General features: G+C 45.1%; 1 protein-coding gene across 5 annotated transcripts in view; it reads left to right on the forward strand.

Annotated features, from left to right (window-relative positions):
- The first annotated feature begins 3393 nt into the window (after positions 1-3393).
- The window catches only part of PXN (paxillin), a 49103-nt gene continuing 26835 nt past the window's right edge, over positions 3394-25661 (forward strand). For 4 of the 5 annotated variants that reach the window (XM_030026055.2, XM_030026058.2, XM_030026061.2 and 1 more), the window contains exon 1: positions 3394-3487. In XM_030026055.2, coding sequence (XP_029881915.1) covers positions 3475-3487 — 13 coding nt within the window. In that variant the 5' untranslated portion in view covers positions 3394-3474. Of the gene's footprint in view, positions 3488-22479; positions 22629-25661 lie in introns of those variants that run through there. The other variant, XM_030026056.2, reaches the window with a different exon arrangement.

Genomic DNA, 25661 nt, shown 5'->3' on the forward strand with positions numbered 1-25661 from the left:
TAACACGCTCCGTGTAATTGCTTGATTCATATAAACTGTGTTGATGAGTATTGGTTTCATCACTTGTTTCTCATCTCTTCTGCCAAAACTGTCTGTGATAATACACTGGTGTGGTGCTTTCATTCTGCATTGCGAAGTCATGTCCTACATCTTATGCTAGAAACCAAGTTTGTTCGTTTTGCTGCAATAGATCCTTCCAACAAGTTTGGAGTTGGACCCTGAATGGGGAAGTTGCATGTTGAGGTTTACTGCCATTGCGTTAAGCCTAAAGCTCTGCCTGAATTTTTCTTTTATGTATTCACCTGAAGAAAGAGCTATATCCCCTTTTATGATGTCCTTGTGGCACATCACAGAGGACACACACTGCAATGAAGTAATTCTCATCGCTCTGCAGTTTCAAGTCACTCGCTAGAAAGTGTACAGGTAAGCTCTAAACGTGCCTTACAAGTCCGTGTAGCTTCATATCTGTTCTTCTCTGACATAGCTTCTCTGCAGTAAATAACGGTGTTTTTCATAGGAGGTGTGACATGAGCTTGGATTGCTCCCCTGTTTGGCAGCCAGTCTGAGATTACAGCCCTGAAGGGGACAGGTGGACAGTTAATCCATCCAGTCTCTGAGTCTCAAGTGTGTGGAGGTCAGTGGGTTAAGCCACCCTTCTATGGAGCTGGTCCGTAACTGGTAAACGATGCTTTGACTAGAGGGAAAGATGCCTTGAGCAAGTACTCTGAACACTTGGGTTGTGTGGAGCCAGGAAGTCCTGAAGTCCAACACTAGGTTGATATCGACTCATTGTCTGACTTTATTTCCAGCTCCCAGCCCTGTTTCCTATCTGTAAATGGGGGCAATAACTTGTCACACATTCTGTGAAAGATAAGTCGAGTCATAACGTGTCTTAGTCACAGCGCACAACGTCAGAGGAGGCCCCATGTATTTCTCTGCTGTGCTACCTTCCTCCGTTCCCTAGCGCTTCCCATCCGGCACCAGTTATGAGGGATGTAGCTGCTCTCAGCATCAGGTCCCCCTCAGCCCCGCCAGCAGCCTCTGGGCACGCCTTGGGTACGCTGCTCTGGTGGAAAAGAGTTTGATGGAGGTGGCCATCACTGGGGAACTGCAGCTGCTTCTGCCAGCAGCTGGCAGCTGCATAAGAATGGTGCTTGAGCAGCAAGCAGGTGTTCGTGAGTGAGAGTTTCAGAGGCGGAGAGTGGGTAGATGATGAGAAAACAGGAGTTCCAGGGCATTAGGAAGGACCGGAGAGGGTGAACGTTGTTTGGGTGAGTTTAGCTTCAGCCCACACCACTAAGCAGTTGTCTTAGCAGCTTGGGGTTTAACCTGCCCCTGCTCCTTAGACTATCATGGGAGGGTTAAGGACTGGCAATTTTAAGTAAGAAATGTTATTGGGTGAAGAAGATTTCGGTTATGAACAGCATCTGGCTATGAGGAGTGCAATGAGAATAAGGTTGGTTTTAAAAGCCATGTTACTAGAGGATAGTATCACTTGTGACAGCCCTGCCTTTCCACCTCACTGACCCTTTCATTGCAGTGCTGAAGCCATAGGCAAAGCTTTAGAGGCAATGACTTTTTTTGCACTGAGCAGCTTGGACACAACCTATTTTTTGTGGGTGCAACCCTATCTGGTGCTATGACATGTTGATTTCAGCCCTGAGATGGAATAGAAACTGCTTTCTTGATTTGCACTCACTTCCAGACTCCCAAAGGACACTGTAGAAAGCTGCAGATAAAAATTGCATACCAGGCTATAATATGAACAGAGCACAGTGGGCATTTTATTTATGCAGAGGTAAAAATACAACCCAAGTCAAGACAAGTGCCTGTCATGTGTTGCTAGAAGAAACAGACAGATCCCAGGAAAGGACACGTTTCTGATGATCTTAGGTCCACTATGCTACCAGTAAATGCTAGTGGTTTATGTTGCTCCACCTGGGGGCATGCATCCTGAAGTCCTCATTGCGCAGCCCGTGATAGGTTTTGAGCAAATGTAACAGTCCCTTCAAATAATATTTTAAATTTTGCTCAGGGACCAGCAAGGGTGGGTGCCAGGCAAGATTCTTGGCATTGATGGTGAAGCACACGGTGAAAGTCTTTGCTTATATTTGTATTGTACTTAGATCTAGGTAAGGATGTCATTTTCTGAGAAGTTCTGGATTTGGAGTAAAACCTGGAATGAATTTCCTGGAGGCCGTTGATTATTCGCAAGTGTTCGCTGGGACTAGGGAGGGGATATTTCCATGCCCCCCTAGTGATAGTTCTCATCAGAGCATGTCTTAACACAGGAAATAATGATGTCTGTTGAATTGTGCTAGCTGGGGAAACTGGGTGTGTTTGTGCCTAGAGAGTGAAAAATGAAGCATCGGAGATTGCTAGCAGCTGACCTCATGTTCTGTTTTTATGAAAATGCAATCCCGTAACCTCAGCTCAACAACAGGACATGTGCTGTTCAGCTCTGAGAACATTCTCTGACTCAGTAGTCATTTTGTAAGGAAAAGCACTACAGGGGTCATGTTTCCTGCATCCTTAGCTGTTCCCACACTGATAGTTTTCGGTGTATCCCTCACCAGATTAGGAGCTGAACACTTGGGCTGAGCAACTGTTTTTACTGCCATGTCGACTTGGCCGGAGAGCGATGGTAGAGTAAACAGCGGCTCTGACGAGGGTGGAGCTGCTCTGTGGTTCGGGCAAGGCTGAGGACTTTGCTGCCTTGGACCGTGGTTTGGTAGTGGTTTGAAAGGCAAGGCAAGTCGGAAACGGTGGTTCAAGATGCACTGTCACATGAGGGCTGTTACGGTTTTTAAACAGAGCAAAGGAGAAGTGGTTGGTGGCTTTCCTTTATGGCACCAACAGCTTGTGGAAAATTGTTCGGGAAAGGTTTCACTTGCCCAAGCTTTCACGCGGATCTGGTAAACCGTCAGGGGCTCAGAAACGTCGCTTTGTTCGCAGGCTTTTGGGGGCACGCAGCCGCGGAGTGCAGGGCGCCTCGCGGGGAGCAGCACCCCAGCCGAGCCTGGCACGACTGCATCGCAGCCCCCGGGCGGGCCGTGCCCTTCGAGTGAAGGGGACAGGGTTTTGCATTGCGTTCCCGGCCGGGCACCGGCAGGCTCGGCCGTGCGTGGGGTCTCAGGACGGCTCCCCGCGGCAGGGCAGGCTTTGCCCCGGCGACGGAGCCCGGTCCTTTTCCCAGGGCACTTCTCCGCCCCAGGGCCTGCGTACCGGAGCTCGGGAACGCGGCCGGGGGCCGGGAAGCCGAGCCCGCCCCGGGGGCCCGGAGCCGGGTCGGCGGTTCCCGGTGCCGCCGACAGGGGGCAGCGCCGTGCGGGAGCGGCGCGGAGGGGGCGCGGCGCGGCGGGGGCGCGCGCGGTCCGCGGGGGCGCGCGGGGGCGGGCCGGGAAAGTTGCGAGGCGCTGAGGCGGGCGGCGGCAGCAGCGGCGATACCGGCGGCGGACCGGGCACGGCGGCACCATGGACGATTTGGGTGAGTTCCGAGCCGCCTGTACTCCCCGCGGCGGGGGGGAGGAGGAGGAGGGGACCGCCGCTCCTTCCCCCGCCTCAGCGCCCCGGGCAGCCCCCGCGGCGGCCGCGGCCCGCCCGGCCACGCTGCGCCCCTCAGCGCCGCCGCCGGGCTCCGCGCCGTGGGGTTCGGGCCGGGCCTGCCGGCGCCCGGGGACGTGTCGCTCCCCGCGGACAGCGCAGGCCCTCCCGGTTGGCCGCGCCGACCCCCCCCTCCCCCCAGGCCCCTCGGCTGGGCTGCCCTGGGGCCGCCGGCAGCCACCCACCCCCGCCCGCGGGGCGGGCCGCCGGTGTTTGTCCCGGGTCTGCCCCGGTCGGGAAAAAGGCGTCCTTCGGTGCCGTACCCCGGGAGCAGCGTGGAGCGTGGTCGGGTTTTCGGCAGACACCTCCTCCCCTGCCGCTGCCTCTCGAGCCTATTCTTGGGCGAGATGTGTAACTTTGCATGGGTGTAGAGCGATCGCTGGGGAGCCCTCGGGGGCCAGCCGAGCACAGCCCCTGCCCAGCGTGCCGCCGGGCCCAGAGCTCATCCTTCTCCTCCCTGGGTTTCTCCCAGGTGTGCCGAAACCTTCCGAAACTGTGTAGCGGGGAAATGTCAGGTCTCACTGGAAAGATCTAGAGAGTTTGAGTTCCTTTGGTACCAAGCCGGAAAGGGGGTGGATCTGCCAAAATCCCTTGTGCTCTGGGAGACATTAGGGTGACTGAGTTCCGCTTATGAAACAGATTAAATCAGACACTGGGGAGGGGCCGCAATCCGTTACTTCCATCCTACCTTTAATAGAAACCAGACCTTCTGTTAAGATATGCTCAAGGAAAAAAATGCAGTTTTATTACTGGACCTGGAAGCTCACATTACAGTGCTGGCATAAAGCTGGTGGTCACGCCTTCAGAAAACAGACTCTAATTTGGGCTAATGATAAAACTTACAGGGCAAGGAGTCCATCAGCTGCATGGCTTCCTGGTGAAAGGGGCACCACGAAGGATTCATTCTTAGGGAGTGAAACCTTACCCTCTGCCCGGGTGAAGTAGCTGGTGGTGCAAACAGAATTAATTTCTGCTGCAGTTTCTTCTCACAGTTATTGTTTCTTTAACTGGAGACAGTTCTGTTTACTGTTTCCTATGTCCCTCAGCCTGGTTATCTCTTGGAGATTTGGTGCAAGTTTCTAGCTGTTCAGGAATGCATCGCTAGTCAGAACAGGATTCACCCAGTCTGTGTATTTACTTGATGAGTGGCCCTTCAAGGTGAGCATACAGATAGCGTTGTGTAGGGCCAGTTTAGTGTCTCATCAACATGCTCTTTAACGAACCACTGGAGCTGTACTGTGCCCACTGCGATGTTGCATTCTTTTCCAGTTGTCTGAATAGGCTACTGCAGTTTCAACACATTTTTCCTTTCCTCTGTAGGAGGGTTGGAGGTGAACTGCAAAGAAAGTCTGAAAAAGATCCGAACTTGTGTCTGTTTTGCTGTTCTGAGGTGTTAAATGTATTGGCAAAACCAAAAGTTAAAGTTGTGATCTGATCTTTAAAACAGAACTTCTTGTCTCAGCAATTTGAGTCATCACGTCTTAATTACACCATGTCTTTCTCAATTTTTGTGCAGTCTTTCAGACTGGACAAGATGTGATTATCTAATAGTAAGCGGTTGAACAAAAAAAGTGGGACCTTTTCTCTCTCTAAGCTTTTCTTTGCTGTACAGAATTCGCCATGGAAAGGCACGGCAGCTATTTTCCCTCTGGAAATCATTGTTAGCCCCAAAATTGCTCACTTCTTTTTCTAAAGCCATTCACCTTGGGGTGCGTAAATAAGGGAACAATGCTGTGCTGATACAACTCTCCTGAAATAAGTCAAACTTTTGAATTGAAGTGAGAGTTGTTTGTTTTTCTTTCCTCATTATCTATGGGTGGATTATCTGAGTTGCGGATTAACTGTGCCATGGATACAGATGTCTGCACTGGCTGTGTCCAGAGTCAAGCTGGTCCGGCAGAACTTGTTGGTTCAGGCACAATGCCATGTGGACATAGCTGCACTGCTTCCAGGGCCAGTTTTGGCCCAAAAGTAGTTTAGCATTGGGCCTGAGCTAATACGCCTTGCAGGTTCAGAGTTGATGTCAAGTAAAATCAGCTTAGATATTTCCAGACCATGCTTCTGAATCTGTGTTGTGCAGAAATGACTAGTGACTGATGGGCCTTGCTAGACACGAGGGAACACCTCACAGAGCCCGTTGGTGTGGCTGTTCTTAACTCCCTGAATTTATCAAAAATCTCCCTCTGGAGCTGACAGGAGTTGATCAGTGTGTGCTTGTGCACTGTAAAATGGAGGTCCAGAAGAATCTCAATTTCATGCTGCTTGGGCTGGAGAGGTTATGAAACATCTGTGAGAATGGATTTGTATTGCTTTGGGGATTCATTGGGAGTTGAGAAAAACTTTGTTCCTTTTGTTTTCCCCTCAGTGTTGAAGAAGTGGTGTTACGGTGCACAGTTCACACAGGAAACTGTTTCAGAGCTCTGCAGGCGGAACTCGTGCACCCCGTTGCGCTGGGGGTGCACAGGACACTCAGTGCTGGGTCCGGGCATAAACTAGAATAGCACATTGTGGGAAGGGTGGGAGGAGACAGTGAATTCGAGCAGCTGACCAGACTTGTCCAGATTGTCTTCCTTGAATCTTTCTAAGGAAGCGTATTTTGCAGATGTGCTTGGAGTTTGACAGGAAGCTTGGTGAATGAGTTTGCCGTTCTGCAGTGTTGTAAATTGGCACAATGAGTAAAACTTTGTCCTAAAGAGTGACAATCCTAAATCAGGGCTATCACCCCTTTCAGGGGATTACCAAAGCACAGCGTGTTGTTACATGCTGTGCTTCCAGCACACAAGTGACCAACCACACATATTTGCTTCAGGCTATTTGAGATATTGAATTAGATGTTGATTATTCTTGGTTCTGTGGTGCTACCTTGTCTAAGTAGTATGTGTGAACAGATCCGTTAGGATCTGCTGGTTGCAGAGGAAGAAACCTAATTTGTGTAGTGTGTCATGTATTTTATGGTGAGAGGAATAGGAGAAAGGAAACTTCACATTTGCTTTAGTCAGATACTGTTTGATTTTTGACTTTGAATGTTTTTTGCAGCCTTTTTCTGAAAGGGGTTGTTTGCAAACACTACTGTGATACTTTTTTTTTTTTTTTTTTTTTTTTTGTTTGTTTGAGCTTTGGTAGCTCCAAACAGAAATGGTGTTGCTTTTAGAAGCTTTCTTTTGATGGCTTTGGAATTCTTGCTTCTCTACTGCTTGGTGGGGTTTTTTTGTTTTGTTAAAAGGCTTCAGATTTTTTTAATCTGGGTTTTGCAATCAAAAACAAAACAGCATTCACTAGAGCTTGTAAAAGATGTTTTACAAAGAAGTTATTTCTGTTTAATAAGAACGTATTTATGGTAGTATTTTGGCAGTGCATGTAAACTAGACTGTAAGCTTCTTATTTTAGGTGTGCTTGCTCACTTCTACAAGGATTTTTCTTTTGCAGGTTTGTCTAGCAATGTGGCTTCAAAATTCTGGGTGCAAAGGTTCAGTGGCACAAGGGATTTCACTTTAAAAGTTGTTTCCCTCTGATTTAGGAACTCTAACCCACCCTCTCTTCAGGGTTTAATCCTCTCAAGATTGACTTTAAAGGGAGCAATCTTGCCATTGATTTTTCATGGGAGTGTGGAGGGGATTGCATGTGTTTCCATCTGTCATCTGTCCTAACATTTGGAAGATTGCTGTGCTCTGCAGGGCTATGCTGTCCGTCTCTCTTCTGAGGGGGATGCTTGCCTGTTTCTGAGTCAGTTCCTTCAATTTGGAAGTCATATGCAGTGGGTTTTGGTCTTACTTGACTGAAAGTTTAGTGTGAAATTGCTTGTGGTCAGCTACGCCCAGGAAATGGTATTGGGGGAAACACTGGTAAAGTAATTTGGTCCCTTGGCTTTCTACTGGCTCAGGTTTCTGAGTCATTCCTGCTGCTGGGCGAGAAGACTGTAAACAGAACTAATACTCTGCACAATGGGGTTCTGACTTGTTTTAGCTTCTTAGCTGTTGTGACCGCTCATAAAACAGGGACTTCATTGTCCTGAGCAACTCAGACAGGGAGTCCTCTGCCTCAAGCAGTGTGTGATGCAGAGAGAGGCTTCTTTTCTTGTTGCTCTATTTCCATGGAAAGGCTGGACTCTGTGCTGTCTTTAGCTCCTTTGTCCCTCGCTGGGAGAGGTCAACTTATCCCAAGTATTCAGCTGCCCTCCTGGCTAAAATTGATCCTCCGACACCATCTCTACCACTAGAGAAAGAAATGGGTAACTTCTCATACATCTTTAACTCTGTCTCTCTACTTGTTCTTTCTTTCCCAGGGAATCATGATACTTCAATTTCTCCGGACCCTTTTTTCCTCACCTCCTTTGCCCTTGAAGTGTATTATATGCAGCAAGTTGTGAAACTGAAGAAATGACGGATAAAATTCTAAAGTCTGGCAGCAGAACAAGCAATAATAATGCACTTCTAGTTAGATCAGAGTTGGTTTTCTGATCTAGTGCTAAGACAGACATATATAAATTCCTTAAATTAAATCTGTGCAACTAGAGGGGGGGAAAATCCTGTCCGTGGCCACAAAACAAATCTGTTTGAATCGGACTAATGTGTTAGTTGTGATATCCAGGATCTGCTGCAGCTTTGGAGATAGCCGGAACAGATTCTGAATTCAGTTGTGTTGTGCTAGTGGAAAATCAGTGCTAGTGAATAGGATCTCTGGTCCCAGTTTCCTGCTCTGCATCTCAGGCTACGCCTCCCTCCCTGTGTGTACCGATCTTCTGTGTCTCTTTTTGTCTGATGCGGAAGCTGTTAATGAAGATGCTTTTCTACTCCAGCTGCCTGAAAGCAAGACGTTGTCTGTGGGAAGCTTCCCCAGGCTATGATAAGAAGATGGGGTTTAGGGAATGAGTTTCTTGGTCAGTTTAGCCTGTCAGAACTAACTTAGGTTTAATAACAAGCCCTGGAAGTACAGGTTGTCATGACTGCTATTATATTTTAAAATGCTAGGTAGGGAACTGTGGAGACCTTTGGGTCCTGTTCTTGTTTCAGTGTTTGTAAAATCTCACTTCACATCTCATCCAGATTCAGATGCCAAAAATGGTGATTCCAGCTTCCCCATGCCTTGTGTGCTTGCTGCTTACTTAGCGAGTATCAGGCTCCAGAGTGAACTGGTTCAAATTTCTGGTCTTTTGGAAAACCAGCCCTTTTCCCCCAAATTGAACAAATGATTTGCCATTGAATCAATAAGCTGAACTGTCTTGCCCTGTGGCAAGGTAACTAGATCCAGTGCAGTGTAGAAGCAAGGACTGGCACCATTCCTTTCCGTTTTGGGTTGAAGTTAAATGGATTGGAGAGAAAGTGGAAGTTGCGATTTCAAATTGGTTTAACCTGATTTAACTGCTGCTGTAAGGTGTGTTGTGTTTCCTGCCCCCATCTCCCTTCCTTGTGTCCACAATAACTGTTGGGCAGTTAGCTGGATCAGCAAGCTGATTGTTCTGAAAGTCATTTTTTTACATGGACAGTGGACTGGGAGGTAGGTGAGCCTACCTCTTTTAGTTGTAGCTTATGTTTAATCTAGCATAAGGTAACCATTTATCCACAGCCTCAAAAACTTGCCCTGACTTTAGGCATATTGTTTCTCTGTCTGTGAAATAGGGATAATAGCTCCTTACCTGCAAAGTATGGTTAATGTTTGTTGAGATCTTTGTGTTTCTGAAATAGCATCCAGCTGAATATATCAGGATAGTAACTCTTTCAAGCTTTTCTGGTCACCATTGCTGGAAAAGCTTACAATGGCAAGTTTGAATTAGATTTGTAAGTTTTTATTCCCTTCTCAGCCCTGTTTAATATTCCCTCTCTGCCTTTCTGATTGCTCATCCTTTCTTCATCCTCTGTTATGATAGGCTGTGAGTAGGGAGAAAAGATTTCCTTTCCCTTCCAAGTTCCCCACAGTAGTTCTACTCTGGTCTTTCCCTTTACCACAGAGCGTCGTGAAGTCATTCAAAGAATGTTGTGTGCTAAAGATATACTATGGAAATAGGAGGTGGGTGATGACTTTCTCATATCACTCTTAGCCGTTTTTCCCATTTGTGCTTATTCTCATCGCAAATGGCCCCAGAGCCTCAGAAACTAGCTGGCTGGGGACAGTCTTCCTTGATTGACTAGTGTTAAAATCCATGCTTTCTCTTCTGTGTATGTATGTTTTTAAATCCCAATAAAGCAAACGAAGTAGAAATGGCAACTGGAGTGCTGTGGAACAAGTTTGGTGTTAGCGTTTTGGTTACTGGAACTTGAGTCCCGGAGATTATCTGTTTGTGCTGTTTAGGAGTCTGGTAAGCTCTTTTTCTGCTCATATAAATGCAGCTTTTTCTTGTAGCAGACAGTAATTATTCTGAATTTACATGGGAAATTTATCTAAGCAGTTTGAGACAACTATGAGCTGAGGATCCAAGAGAACTTATGGCAGGCCACAGGGGGAGGTAGCCTGCATTGTTATTGCTTGGCTCCTTTTCCCCTGTGCTGGACTGTCTCTACACTGTGAAGGAGTTTAGTTCAAGTTACTTAAATGATGCTGAGGTAGTCTGAAGTCTTCAAATGCAGTTTGTCATGCCGCTTCTCACAGTGTTCTTGTTATCATACGCAAGTTTGGTGTAGATGGCTTTGCTGGGTGAGCTACTGAGTACATCTGGCTGGCAGCATGCAGTGGAGTGTAGCTTGATTTCTTGTTTTTTACTGTTTATTGCACATGTTTAAACCTCTAACATCTTGCAAACGATGTGAAGGAACATCAAAAAAAGTAAATGGCGCTCCAGGGAATAAACTTTCTGAATGACACTTTGCATGGGGAATTGTGCTTTAAATGGCTGAGCTATAAATCAAACTGTATGGGGTCTCCAGGAATAAACCAATCCCATGTTTTTGTCACAAAATTGAGCTGGCAGACAGAATTAATCTTGCATCTGTCTAGATGCCTGATAGGATCTTGCTCTATTTCTATCCTTGAAGTGCAAGGTGAGCAGAGAATTTCACTTCATGCTATAGGGAACCTGTGGTGGTTCGGGGACTGTGATTAGGCTGGGTTTTTCTAAGAGCAGGAGGGGGCAAATAAAGCCAGAAGTAGAAAAGGTCATGGGCAGGAGGGCTGTAAATGATTTGCCATGGATTAGGGGCTTAATACTCCCTTGTTCTACCCTCTTTCATGGTTCTAAACAAGTTCAGGGCTTCTCTCTGAAAAGGTTTCTTTGGGGTTGAAGCCTCTAATTTCAGCTGGGTCAGACAAAAGAGCCTAAGGCTAACTGCAAGTCAGTTGAGGTTGCTGGTGTCCCATGAGTTGGAATAAGATGATGGCCTGGCTGGTCTTCTCTGCTTCTCATCTTACTTGACCATTAGTTGGGTCTGCTGCTCCCCATTCCTCAGCACCAGCACCTGCCTTGGGACTAGGGATTTTTTGTTGCTGCTAGCAAATTACCCCTTTTCGGCAGAGGTGGTCCACAAGAGTAAGATGCTTAGGAGTAGTACTTCTGGTTTGCAGCTATCCCTCTCGTTCATTATGGTTTTATGTGGGAGACACTTCTTGGGCTGTGTTGGTCTGGTTAGGCAGTGTGATACACAGCTGGAACTATTCTGCCTGGCTGCGAGCAGCTCCAGCAGTTAGACAGGATCCCTGCAGAGAGCTGGAGCACTGGGGGAGGGAATGAAATGCCATTTCATCCACGTCATGAAATCTCTTATCAGTGGCCAACTCAGTGTTGTGGGTGGGTGAGCGGTGCTGGCCAGAAGAAGCTGTCTTTTATTTCTGCTGTGAAATGTGAGGAGCTCAGCGCTGTCAGGCTGGGAGCTGTGGAGTAGCTCTGTGGAGTTTGGGATGAATTTGTCAGTCAGGTTCTTATAACCCTAAGTTAGTAGTTTCAATCTATCCTGCTGGTGCTTAATCTTAGATTTGCTACTTGGCTGTCCTGAGCAGTTCCCTTGGGCAGTGCCTCACAAGCACAGCTACTCTGGCATGCTGCTCCTGTACTTCTTAATTGCTTAAATCTGGTGCCTCCAGTACCTTGTCTGCCTTGGGATCATGCTTAAAAGCCTTGGCCATGCAAGTTAGAGAGAAAATCTGTTAGGTTATCATTAATTTTTCTGTAAGAGTTGGTTAAGGGCTCAATTTGTTGGATGCTACTTTCCCATCAAATGTGAGGGAGGAAACTACATGAAACAGATCACCATGCTATGGCTTACGGTGGTGTGAAACTCAGAGACGTTCTAGGCTGTCTGGATCTGCTAGAGTCCTCTGATTGCATTGCTTAGGTTTGAAAAACACTCTGTGTTGGATGGAATAGCCGGTGTGATGCAAGGTGTTTGGTGCCACTTTCTCTGGAGCGGTATTGCTCTGGTGTGATCCTGTCTTTGCAGGGTTGGGAAGCTGTTGGGGAGGAGGGTTGAAGACAAGGGGTTGGGGATAGTGCAGGGAGGAAGCTTTATGTAATTCTTGGCTGGCTTCTGAGTAATTGTTTTAATGAAATGGAATGCAGTGTATTCAGTGCTTGCTTGGCAGAAACAGCTATTTTTTTATTTTCTATTTTTTTTTGGGGGGAAGGAGTTGAAGTTAGTCTATTTTCCAGCTGCTTTAAGCAGTTAGGCTTGGATTTGTCACAGAGATAGGAGCGGAATATTGTTCTCAGCGAGGGGGCAGTTGCACTGCTGTGTGTGTGTGGGAGGTTGTCTTTGTACATTCAATGTGTAAATGGAAGAGCCTGGTTCCCCTGTTTCTCTGTGCGTTGTGAATGCTGGTGTGGTTCTGAAGTGGATCAGATTAAAGTACACAACAGTAATGGGATGGTAGTGATGTGAGTAGGTACATGTCCGTATAAAAAATATACGCATCTAGGTACTTGATAGGAAAATGAATCAATTTTCCACAGTGCCCTACTTCAGTGTATAGCAGGGAAGAATATGATGTGTTGAGACAAAGAAGTCAACTTAATTTTCAGCAAAGCAGAAATGTAGGGGCTGGGAATCTTGACTTCTGTAGACTAGTGCAAAATATTCTCTCTAGTTATCTCAGATGATTGTTGACTTCTATCATCGGCTTGGTGGAGGAACAATCAGAGATCATGCTGAAACCCCTTTTTTAGAAAGTAATTTGAAGAAGGATTCATTTCATGTACCTATGAAAGGGAAGTTTATTCTCATGCTGCTTCTATTTCAGTATTGCTGACATTTCCATTTTTGGTCAGCACTGGAGATTGGTCTCTCTTACTCATCTTTACCTCTCAAAAATCTACTTTCTCTTTGGTCTTTATATAATTTTTTTTTTAATTGCTGTTTTCTGTGGTCATGAGTTCTCTTGTGAGTAAAACAGCCTTCAGTTGGTAGAGTAAAATTTTTCTTCGTCTAATAACAAAACAACAACTTCTGTGCAGGGCACCAAGATGAAGAAGCTGTCATGTGTTTAATTGCTTTATTAATACTGCTCTTGGTAAAAAGAAATCCTCACTATTTCTCTTGCTGGCGACAAAACAAGCAGGAGACTAGTGACTAATACTTCTGTCACAATGCCAGATGATAGGTAGAATGATAGGTCATCTACATTCTCACAGTAGGAAGAGATAAGAAAACCTTAAACATTCTCCAGCTCTTCTCCATCTACTGGCTACAATATATTCCAGTTCTAAAACTGTTAGTTTTCTGTCTGGCTTTAACAATTTTCTTTCTTTCAGTGGGCCTCTGTCATGATATTGTGAAACTCTTGATCCGCATTCTTCTGCCAATGCTAAAAAAATAATAATGCAGAGCTCTAGAGCTGTAGAGCAATCGCCAATCTCCATCAAATTACCACCCACATCTTCTCCCAAAGTAGACTGGGGGACCAGTTCCCACATTAATTTCTGGCACATTGTCCTCCTCTCGTTCCCAGAAGCTGCTTTTAAAGTAAAAAGAAGCTGCTTTAATTAGATTTTTAACCATGTGCTTCTTGGCCCCTTGTACTCTGTTGTCTTTCAATTATGTTGCTTGCCCATGATCTGTAATTACTTGGGTTATCTTTTTTAGTAGAATGCTCATCAGATTGAAAGCTACATTCTAAAACTTTATACCTATTATAGTTGTAAGTGGTACTAAGATCCACATGACTGAAAAATGTTAAATATTTTGTTGTCATTTCCCCCTGCCCTGCTCTGTGAGTTTACATTGTGCTTTTGGCAGCACTTTGTGTAAAGTCAGTTGCTGATGATGACTTACACTTTCTGGCTTATAAAGAGTTCGGTGTTGCTTCCATATCTGTTCCCACTGTCTGTTGCAGAGAACCCTTGCAGAAACAAAAACTTCTTAAAAAGAAAAATCCACCATTTTGAGAGTACTTTCTTAGTAATTAAATTTTTAACCAGCTAGTTAAACCACATACCACATTTGACAAAAGTTCCTTTTCTAAAAAAAGGGAAGCAACCTGCCTCAGTGGTTGGCAGGTCAAGCCGGCAAGTCTTTTTAACTTGTCTTTATTTGTACCTCAATATACTAACCTTTTATCTGGCATCCTCAGTATCTGGGTGAGATTTGCTGGGACTTTATTTCTCCTTATAGGCACAAACTTTTCAAACTTGAAATACCTTGGTTTTTAAGGGTAGATTTGCATTCGTTGAACGCTCTTTGCATTTATGCTCTTGGGAGATATGCTTGTTACTTACTGAATGGGAAGTTCCTGGAGTTAATGAAAAATACTCTCTTCAAGGACTAAACTTGCAAGTCTGCATTCTGATATCACATTTAAGAGCCTTCAGGATAGGAATGCCTCAATAAGACTGTGCTAAATATGGATACGATTGCAGTGTCTCTTTAGTGTCCCTGTTCTTTATTGCTGGAATCCTCCTTTTGCTGCTAGCCAGGCATTCTATATCTCATGGGCAGAATTTGTGCTTCTAATGCTTTTAATGAATTCAGAATTTATACTAATATTTCTGTCCTTCATTTCATCACCTTTATGTGTGTGTCAAATTTTGTAACTGGCACTTTGCCTGGATGGGTTTATATTCAGATCTGTGTATGCTGCTTGGATAGGATTTCCACTGTTTAAAAGATGCTTTTTTTCCCCTCCCTTAAGTTTCATGTCTCTTCTTGCATAACCATGCAAAACTTACCCTTCCCTTTATTGGTTATAGGGTCCACATGCATTCCTGCTTCTGTTACTTTTTAAAAGGCAGATAATTAACTTAGAACGTGCAAGCTCTGACAGCGTTTTCTCTCTGACTGGGTCCAAAACCATTTTTACATATGCAGATGGATAGATATTTAGCAATCTTATTATTGACTATGGTTATCTGTGTGGCAAAGGTGAGATGCTGGGGTATCTGAGGTGGTGGTCCTGCTGGTAGTTGAGCCAATATAATGGCTTGCTGCTGCTGAAAGGGAGGATGGCTTTACTTTCACTCATCCTTACCCCTTTTCTGCTTCCTTGTCTGGCTGTTTGGACAGACCCCTTCCTTCTTGCTGACTGCTGTGCTCATCCCTCTTTTCTAACCCCAAAGAAAACAGTCAATTTTTTTGGCTGGGTGTATATTCTGTTGAACTGGTTCACAGAGGGGTCTTGTAAGAGCCAGAGCCAACACAAGTAAGTGGCAGCAGCACATGTCTGGAAGAGGGAGTAAAACCTCTCCATTTTTGGCAGTGGTGAACTGTTAATTTGCCTTTCTGCATCTTATGAAACTGTATCCTTCACTCCAGGGTGCTCACTGTCCAGTGAAACTTCTGTGCTCTGTTCCTGTGTAAACCCTGATGTAACATGTTTCCCTTCCTTAGATGAGTTAGGATCAGCAGTTACCAAATTACCACCTCCATGTAGTAAGTGCTCTACAGCTGTTGTAAGGTGTCCTCTTAAGTGGTCAAACTTACACACTTGTCATTTCCACCTGAGGGCTCTGGAGCACAAGTAAATGAGGCTTGCTGTTGCCCAAAGATTTGGAAACCACTGCTGTGTGTTTACCCTGTTCTGATTTGCCACTGCTTATGGCACTAAGCTACTGCTTAAAGGCTGCTCAGAGGAGTTATCCAGTACTGGATTAGCATGTGTTGTAACCTCAGTGCTGTTTATGACAATTTTCAGTTCAAGTCAGACCCAACTGCCTACAGTTATGCAAATCTCGGCCAAATACAGTCCACCCAGGGCCTAAAAAATGCCCTTGTCTTACCCTCATTTCAGTGGGCATGTAGAGGGTTGCTTGGTAGTAGCTGGATGCCACACACCTCTGCTCTGGCAGTTTTTCTCCAAGTCCTGTAGTCCAGGGCTGAGCAGTGTCTGGCACGCAAATGATGGCAGTGTTTTCCACTCTGTTCTACTGTCCTTATAGCTGTTACTGTTCTCTGCCTGCCTTTTTCCAGAAAGGCATGAGAACAGATTGCCCAGTTCAGGTCTCTAAAGAGCGTACTTCCGTGCTGGAGGAAGAAAGCTAGTCTGCTGGAGCAGACAGATGACTTTCTTTCCCAGCAGCTCTACATGCTGCTAAGGAAGAAGAATAATAGGTAGAGGGAGTCTTTCCTTTCATTGCACAAGGAGGGCAGACCGACTTTTGGCAAGATATTAATTATATGGCATCAACCTCATGTACCTGACTTGGAGAGAGCAGCACGGGTTTGGAGTGGCATCTGCTGTAGCAAAATTGTAGGGCATGATAAATTTCCCAGCACTGTGATGCTCTTGCTGCCCACTGGCACTAGTTCCATGAATGTTTGCCTGACTGATCAGCCAATGGACTAGAACTATCTCGAGCCCTGGGCTTCTGTTTATTCTCTTTACCAGAGCTGTAGTTTAAAATCTATAGTGTCTTGTTTGCTGCTGTTTCTATACCCATCCTTGGACTCTTTCCTCTGTTTAATGGAGGTCTCCTTTGTACTAGATTTGTTAGATGTTTGTAAAATGGCAGCGCACGCTGTGTGTTGACCTAGCACTTGTGGAGTAGCTGCGTGCTGATGTAGCAGGAAGGGTCTGGTTCTTCAGATAGCTGGCTTGGCTGAGCCCCTCTTCCTGTAGGAATACAAAGGAGTTGGTATTTTGATCAGAGGCCTTGGCCCTGGGAAATTGTCCCAGAGGGGTCAGTTCAGTGGCTGCTTGTTTGGTTTTCATGAATATTTTTGTTTTGTTTTGTTTTGGCAGAGGAGAGCAGATCTTGTTTGACTTTTTTGAATGTTGATCCCAGTTTCTATGAACTTTCTGAGGGAAGCCAGCAGCAAATAAAAATTCTTTGACATGCATGAGGAGGGTTAACTTACTATTTCATGCATGTAAGGATAGATAGAGGACTAAAAAGGTTAGTGTATTGGTGACTAATATTTTTATTTTTATTTTTAATTTTTTTTTCCATCTAGGATATTGGCTGAAATCCAGCCCAGGTCAGTACTGAGACAGTATTAACTGCTTAGTTGCTTGTGTAAAACGTTTACACTCACTCCAATCTGTTCCTTCCACCAAACTCAGCCAGAATGCCATTTGACTCTTGTTCAGTTTGAGTGTTGCTGTGTTTGAACAGAGCTAATGTCCCTTACTTTTGCCTGAGCCAACTCGCCTCCCTCCCAGAGACAGTTAGGTCAACATTGGCCATTTGCTAATTCCTTTGTCTGGGACTTCCTGGAAATGCCTGAAGATCTATTTGCTGTCAGGCAGAGATCAGAAATAGATCTTGCACAAGAAGAGCCACTCTAGGAGAGGACGGTCAGAGGCTGTACTTACCCTCCTTGGAGACCAAAGCTGTTTCCAATTTGGCAGTTGACACACAGGGAGAGAAATGAAGACTCTAATTTTTGTGGATTGTTGTTCCTCATAATCTTTCACAGGGCTAACTATAACTGCCCGTAGGAACACCAGTCTATTTGCTTCCAAAAGGAGAGGATTCTGACAAAAGACTTGGTAGCAGGTGGAGCTCATAGCAGGCTGCAGATTCAGACTGAGAAATTCCAACTTAAGTATTTTTAGTACAGGCCTGAGAGTGAGACTTGCTTTCTATTCTGATATAACGTGGACTTGCCATGTTATGTTTGGCTGTTCAGGACTGCATATCAGTTCTCCATTTCTGAAAGGTAGATGATTTTTTGTGCTATCAAGGGGGTGTGAATGTTAGGGTGAGGATTCTGATTCGTGATCCTCATTGGAATTCAGGTGCGGTGGCTACAGACTTTACTGCCTATAGTTGCTGCAGGTCACAACCTGTTACATCGATATAAAATGGAATACATGGAGGTTTAGGTTTAGGGTGTGGAGCTGTCGACTGCTGTGACTGAAAAATATGGCTGAAAATGACTTCCACTTCTGTTATCAGTACTGTAACTTGTGGGTGGGACAATCGTCTGAGGACAGTAGTACTTAAATCATGGTGGTCTGAATCACTGGAGGGTCATGAGTTGGCTGTTTAAGTCTGTGTGAAGCGTTTTACATATCACAAACTTTTCTTGTGCAATCTCCAGTTTCTCTGTCCAGTAAACCAGAACCTGGTTTTGTGCTCTTAAACATTGTACAAGGGTTGAGATTAGCTCAGCCTGCTGCTTTTGCATGCGCTGTGTCACAGGATGTGCTGGAGCTATGACTTGCAAACCCTTCACAAACTTTTCCTGACCCTCCTGAAGATTGTTCATAGAGCAGTGGAAGAATTTTTTGACTAAGTTTATCCATCTTTGGTAATTGTTTCCTGTTGTTCAGGACTTGGTTTGAGAGTACAGTGAATCTAGATAGAAAGGAACAACGCAAGGGGTTATTTTCTCTTTTAGCTTCATACAACTGTGGGTTCATCTGTCTGTGAATTGCTATACAGAGGCATTCAAGGCTTGTGTACCTGGGGATCTGGCATTCTCAGAAGCCTATGGTAGCTGTGAAACTGAAAACATTTATTTGTTTAGTAAGCTGGACCATGAATTCAGTTTAAGGCAGCAGGTCTTAGCATAGGGTGTTTGTTTTGTCCTGGCATGAGCTGTTTGCTGCTCAGGACTATAAACAGAGGGAAGTAAATATAAGATGTCTCTTCACTTCAAGTGTGGAGAAAGCCATGCTATAAAAAAAAAAAAGAGGATGCTGTATGTGACAGGAAATAACCCTTCCCTCCCTGCCTCCCCAGCGCTTTCTGGAAATGAGAAATAAATGGAAGGACACACCTTTGGGAGGGAGCAGGCTCTGAAACCAGAGATGTCACAATGCTGCTAGTAAGTTTAAGTACTCTTCTTGGAGGCAATATGTGAAGAACACAACAGCCAGCTTAAGCTGGATTTGTATGGCCTTGCTTTGCTCTATGCTGTCCTTCGATCTTCAGTGCCAGTAAGAGTTTGTTCTTCCTGGTGTTTCTGTTGACAGCTTCCGAATGCGATAGCCACGGCAGTGGAGCGGACAGCTTAGGTTAATTTGAAGACCTTGAAAAGGCTACACTTGGTTCAGCAGCTTTTTGGCTGAAAACAAAAAATACCATATTCAAACTATATTTTCTTTGGATATTGGTCTGGTAACCTTACTGTTTTTTTCTGGAGCATTAGGTACATCCCTTCTGAAAGGAGATGGTACTTAAATCACAAATCACTTCCAGCGTGAGGTTGCTCAACAAACCTATAACATATTGAGGAATATTTCTCTCTGACCATGTAAGCAGTTACGTGCCTTGTGAGACTTGAATTCCGTTATTTCAGCCATCTAATGAACTGTTCTGAGGTAGTGGTAAGGGGTTGAAAGTTTTTCTAAGGAAGTTGGAGGAAGGCAGAAGGCCTGTGCATTTCTCTTTTGTAGGTGGTGGTTCATTTCTCTCAGCCAGTCTGAGCTGGGGTCTAATTTAGTGTTCAAGAGCTAAGTGGAAAAATTCTGGTCCTACAGGAAACTCTTTTGTGGTTCCTTCACACAGCTTGGACTGTAGGCCAGGGAGTGCTGTGGATTTGTGTCGTTCCATCCAGGAAACTGTGCTGACTCAGACCTTCGAGGCAGTTGCAGTGTCTCTCAGCTTGCATGCTGCGTTGATGATCCCATGCCCTGTGGGTCTGGTTAAGATTAGTTTACCTTCCTGCCAACTCGGTGATGTGAATGGAGCCAGCAGTCAAAGGATTTCCCAGCCTGTTGCATCAAAGATGACAAGAGGTGGGTCTGAGGTTCTCGCTCAAGGAATGGGACTGTGATACCCATGGACTGCTGGTGTCATGCTGCAAACTGGTCAGCTGGTTTCCTACAGAGTCTCTCTGTGCCCTTGAAAGCCTTGCTGCTGCGTTACACGGGAACTAGCTGACCCCTTGGGATGCTGGCGCTCTAGCACCCTCACCATGCTGACAAATACACCATTGCTGAGATTACAGGGCAGGTCTGAGTTTCAGTGAAATGCTTGTGTTAATTTGAAAGGAAGTGGTGTGGCCAGTTCCAGGAAGGATGCAGTGACCTTTATGGTTTTCCAGCACATGTACAAATAGCCCTCTTGCCCCTCAGAGGGATCCAGTGGAAGGTCTGAGCTCACATGATAGCTTCTGTTGGGTGTTTATAGAATACAAAGTTGGCTCATCTTCAAAGTTTTATGGTCAAGAGTAGTCTCTGTCAAAAGCTAACTAACTCTTAAGCTCAGTGGCACGAATGAAATAGCAGCAGTAGGTACATAATGTATGCAGCCCTACTGATTGAGCCATATCACAATTCTGGGGCTGCAAAACCAAAATAAAATGTCAGCGTAGGCTCAGGTGGAAGTGGCTGGTAGTGGTGAGGGATGTCTTCAGAATTTAAGAGCGTTTCAGTTTGTGCTATCTGCTCATTACTCTGTTTTCAGGCTGCAGTTTTTCTGGTCTGCATCTGAGATGCACATTAATCATGGGAATCAGACAGGAGGATGGGTGATTCCTGTCAACTAATGGCAGGATGGGGCTGGATTTTACAGTTTGTGTCCTGGTCTGAGTTTTGGAGGTGAAATACAGTATTTCCTATTTAAAGCAGAAGTCTTACTCACTTAGTTAGACAAGGGCTAAATTCTGGCCTTGGTCTCTAAGACATTTTCTAAAAGCTGCTTAAGTCATAGAGTGGCTGGAGCTATGCTTCCAAGAAATGTAATGAATTTATCTAAAAAAACCAAACCAACAACCCAGCAAACTTTTACTGGATTAGTAAGTTGAATTAGTTCAGAAGGCATCTGGTGATCAACAAGGCGAGTTCCAAGAACAGTGTGGGTTTACATGCTGGAGGAAGGGGGATTCACTGGGCCCTTCCCTTACGCTGGCAGAGTATGGTGGTGTCGGCTGCGCTGAAACTACACCCAGAGCACTCAAAGGGTTTGCATTTCATCCCCAAATGTGCAGTGAGTAGTTACTGATAAACAGTTACTGAAATTGCTTTAAACAGGCTATATTTGCACACACTTTCACAGCCTCATGCTTGGGGTGTTAGTAGTGCATGTTAGTTGTGACCAGTTAGTTGGCCACAAGCTCTGGAATAAAGTCTCCAGCTTGGGTCTCAGTGGTTGGGACAGGAAGCCACAATTATTGCTGCAGCTGATCGTGGAGACCACATCTCACAATGCAGTGTCTTGTCTTTGTTTAGACATTTGCTGATAGCGGTGAGAGCTGGGTGCATGGGCTGCTGTACTGGGGAAAGCTAACTGGTTTGGCTGGCTGTATTCGATGTATGGCAGATAAGATTCATGGTGGCTGCCATCATGTGATTTTGAAAGCAGTTCTGTCTGTCATGGGATGAATCCTTGTTCAGTTTTTATCTGCAGCCTGGTGTAGCTAGGCATAACAACTACTAGATGGTTGCCTTTGCTGTTCAGCTTTTACACAACTTTGTAAATCAGTGTCACAAATGCATAGTCTTGCTTATTCTAAGGGGCAGTATTGGTTTCAAAGAACAGAGAAGCTTCAAGGGTTTAATGGATATTGTCTTCTATCAGACTTCACCATACCACGTATTGATACCAGTCTGGACATTCTTTTTATTAAGCAGTGACACAAGGCATGACTTGCACCAATATCTTGATAATGAGAAAGCGCAAGGCTTTGAATAAACATCAGTCACTGGCATACATTAAAGAAATAGCTGAGTGATTTTTTTGACCATGTCATCTGAACTTCCTTTAGGCAGGTCTAGGCAACGTGAAGTAAAAATAGCAGTGGGTGCTCTGTACTGGTACTCCAGCAGTTGTTAGGTCTTATGACTTATCTTTTGTGCCTTAAATTTTTTTGTATCTTAAATAACAATTTGTCCCAGCTTCACAAGAGAGCTGAGAGCTGTTAAGTGTCCTGTATTGTAACCACCTTCTCAACATATTGATTAAATTTTGGAAAACTTTTAAATGTCTCCCTCTCAAAATGTTTTAGAAGGTAAGCTAAGCTATTTTACATGCTTTCTATATATGCGAACCAGAGAACTTCAGGATTTTAAAAGCATCTAGTTGCACTTTGAATTTTTAAGGTCTCATTTTGAATGCAGTCTTCGTATTTTATTGCTTTTGTAGTCTCTGATCTTCTTGCATTTAAAATCATTGATTAGAATATAATACCTTAAGAACTTGTTATTACATTTCTTTTACCTGGAATTCAGGTGCCTGTATTCACCTGTTTGTTCATGGTTTCCTATTTGTGGTAATGCTCTTCCATTTTGTGGAGAAAAGTCAGAACTGCTGTAAAAAAGGGAATTCCTGTCATCAGTGTAGCTCTTTGGGGCTCCCCGTGGCTTCCAAACTCAAACTCGAGGGCAGTGAGAAGCCCTATAGCAAGGCTCCAACAAGTCTTTTTGATGCAGCTCTTCTAGAGCATTGCAAATGTTTCTTTTGAAAGGCTATTTAATAGGATAAATATACCCAAGCTCCCCATTCCTCTGCAGTTACTCACAATGTAAAACTGTCTTGCCAGGGATTGGGTTACATCCCCAAGCTGTCTCCCTATATGTGAGCTGAAGTTGCGTTTACTCCTGGAGGTGGGAGAGAGAGAAGACTTATTTGAACCTAACGAGATTTTTAAAGTTTGGATTCAGGGATTTTGCAAAGAGGCTGCTCAGATGAGTCTGCAAGCTCAGGGTTCAGTTCTGGAGATGCATTTCCCCTTGTTCTTTTAGGGGACAGCAAAACCCAAGGATTTGAATTCAGCATCTTACAGGTATTAAGAAAAAAGGGCTGGAGAATGGTGTGTCATTCTGCAAATGAGGGGTCTGCAAGTTGTCTTACGCCGAGTGAGACATGATTACCATGTAAAGTCTGTGTCCTCATTTAGACCTGCCCTTATGGCTATCTTGCTTTTTATTTCTATTTGCCAATCCTCTGGGAATCTTCTGCTGCCTAAGCCAGGAAAACCTGTAGCAGTTCTAGTTATTTGGGTAAACAGGGACATGGGGAAGAACAGGGGAGGTGCAGACACCTGTTCTCTGTAGCTGCATTAGAGGAAATACTGTAGTTTGTGCTCAGACATCTCATTCTGATTACCCAGTGTGCTGTGTCTGGGCTCTCAGGGACATGTGGCAGTAGAGATGCTGGGGGATACGGGACTCTGTGGTGGAACGCTGAAGATGTTTGCTCTGTGTGGTGGCTGGATGAAGAATCCTGTCTCCAGTGTCGCTCACTTTCCAGATGTCGCATGCAAGAAGCAGAGCTACAGGCACCGTGCGGTTTGATGGATGCACAGATGTGGCTTTCAGCTGTTGAAAATGAAAGGCTGATATCTGAGGCATTTGAAGTATCTTGCCTCAGTTATGCTTCCATTTCCTCCCCAGCAGTAGAAGAGATGTAGAAGAAAATTTGACCACCATCCTTTTGATCTACTTACTATATTGATAATGCTCTGATTTGCTGTGTCGGCATGGCTTAATAGCTCATCCTCAGTTGTTGAGAGAGATGAACCGCATATGGAAATCTGAGGTAGTTTTCTCTCTTCTGGCACTAATGCTGTCATCTTTGAGCTGACTGGGTATGCTGTATCTCTCTAGCCCTCGCACAGGCTGGTGTTATGCTGGACACTCAGTAGTAGAAGGCTTCTCCTTAAAAAAGGAAAGCAAATTTAGATTTCTCTAAATTGCCTCACTTTAAAATAAATAAATAAAATCCTAGATTGCTATGAATAGTGGAAAACTATTTCCTGCTTGAGGAAAAATTAGCGTTAAAAAGCTGCTTGATGCCAGTTGGCAAATGTGGATTTGTTGATGCCTTGTCACATAGGTTTTTCCAGAACTAGTTCCTGATGTGTTCTGCTTCACTGTGCCACCTTAATCCAGGAGCATTTCTGAAATGCACAGAAGGCACAGGAAGAGGGGAGTGAACCAAGTATGTTTTGATATGCATGGGAAGATACATGTAAATATCTTCTTTTTTTTCTTTTTAATAACTTCACTCTATTTAAGGGGGCTGAGTGCAGCTTAGATTTATACCTGTGGGGTGTGTGTGTGTTGTGTGCATCAGTACAAAGGGGCATCCGTGTTATCCGTTCCTGTTCTGTACCTCAGAACTGTGTTGTGATCCCTAGGCTGGTGTTACTGCTCTTTATCAGACAAACCTGAGATGTGGGAAGCTGAAGAATGTGCCCCTGCAGCTGCACATGAGGCCGTTTCCGCTGGAGGATACTGCATTTGCAGGACAGCGAGTGCTGACACGCAGCGATGGTGAAGGAGCCCGTGTTGGAGCCCCTGGAATGCGTGAGCTGTTCCTTGGCCTGACAGAGGTGTGGGCCGGGAAGATAGCGCAGGAATGTGCAGTATATAACTTGGGAGATGATTATTCTTTTCAGCACAGCTTGAACTGGTAAATGGGACTTAACCTAAGGTATTGTCCTGCTCTTTCATCTTGCTGATTTTCTTGGTAAAAGGGATTTTTTTCTGAGCGGTTCAATGCATTGGACGTCAGCTTGAGAGTTCTTGTCCCAAGCTGCCTAAATGACTAGCAGAGCTTTGGCAGATGCTAGGAACTACCTTGAAGCAATGCAGTTGGTATTAAGGCCCATTCATATATATGCAGAGCTGTGTGTGGGATTTGAAGACCAGGATCCCAAGGACCTCATAGTTAATAATGATTTTTGGCAAAAGGAAGGGAAGGGAGAGAGGGACAAACTAATGCACCTGGACCTCCAGATGTCTTGGAGTGCTTTATAGCAGTAAAGGTATCAAACACGATATGATTCTTTAACTGTCCCTCCTCCACAGGAAAATCTGTGTAGAAAAAACACTTGAATGGGAACACAAATGTCCTCCCGTACTGGGGAGGATGTGGTTTGAGTAGCCCTCTGTCCTCAATGTGGTTTCAATTGAGCATGTAATTTTTGCGTTGCCCAGTGGAGGGAGAAGGACTCTGTCCTTCTGTGCCTTTGTCTCATGTTTGTATGCAGCTTTACCAGGTGCTTGGCCAAGTTACCAGAGCCTGTGGAGTACCCAGGCATGCAGACGTTGGGATGCACTGTGCTACAGCAGACAGTGAGTTAGGGTTTTACCAGCTGTGTGACTGCACCAGCATAGTGATGACAAGCAGCAGCATCTGGGTTGGTGGTGTCTTAGCAAGTATCCCTCAGTCTTCCACATCCCACTGAGCAGTGCGCTGTTAATAGAGTAGAAAATACAAATTTCTGTACGCACAGCCCATGCCTGTGGGTAGGCTGAGCCCTACTGAGTCTTTGGAAACTGGACTGTGTGGTTCCACTCCGTCCACGTGTCTGTGAGTTGACATTTTGTCTGTGGGTTGTGTTAGTAGCTTCTTGTAGAGGTGAGAGTGGAAGGAGGGGTGATCCTGTAGAGGAGCAATGGCTTGAAGATCTAGTATAACCCTGTCTGTGTTATTTTATTGCTACAAAATGGTTAAATCTATCCTTTAGAGATAAATGAATCTCTGGTCTTTTAACCTGGGGAGATTCTGCCTCCTAGAGCTGTGTCTGAGTATTTTCGAGAGTATTTGGAGCAGTGGTAAAACTGGCGAGGTCGGTGTGCGTGGTTGTTCCCAGAGTACTGGGCGATAGCGCCCAAGATGCTGCAGCGTGTGCTGGTGTGAAGATGCACGTCTCCATGGGGAGGTGCAGTACATGTGGCACCGGCAGAAAGTTTCTGTGTGCCTAAAATAGGGACAGGTTCCCGGCTCTGCGGGGATGAACAAGTGAGGTGAAGTTACTGCCAAGTTAGCCATTGCTGTCGGGTTTCATCTTTCTGTCCATGTAAGGATG

This window comes from Aquila chrysaetos, chromosome 9 (assembly GCF_900496995.4).
Source record: "Aquila chrysaetos chrysaetos chromosome 9, bAquChr1.4, whole genome shotgun sequence".
Classification (NCBI taxonomy): Eukaryota; Metazoa; Chordata; class Aves; order Accipitriformes; family Accipitridae; genus Aquila; species Aquila chrysaetos.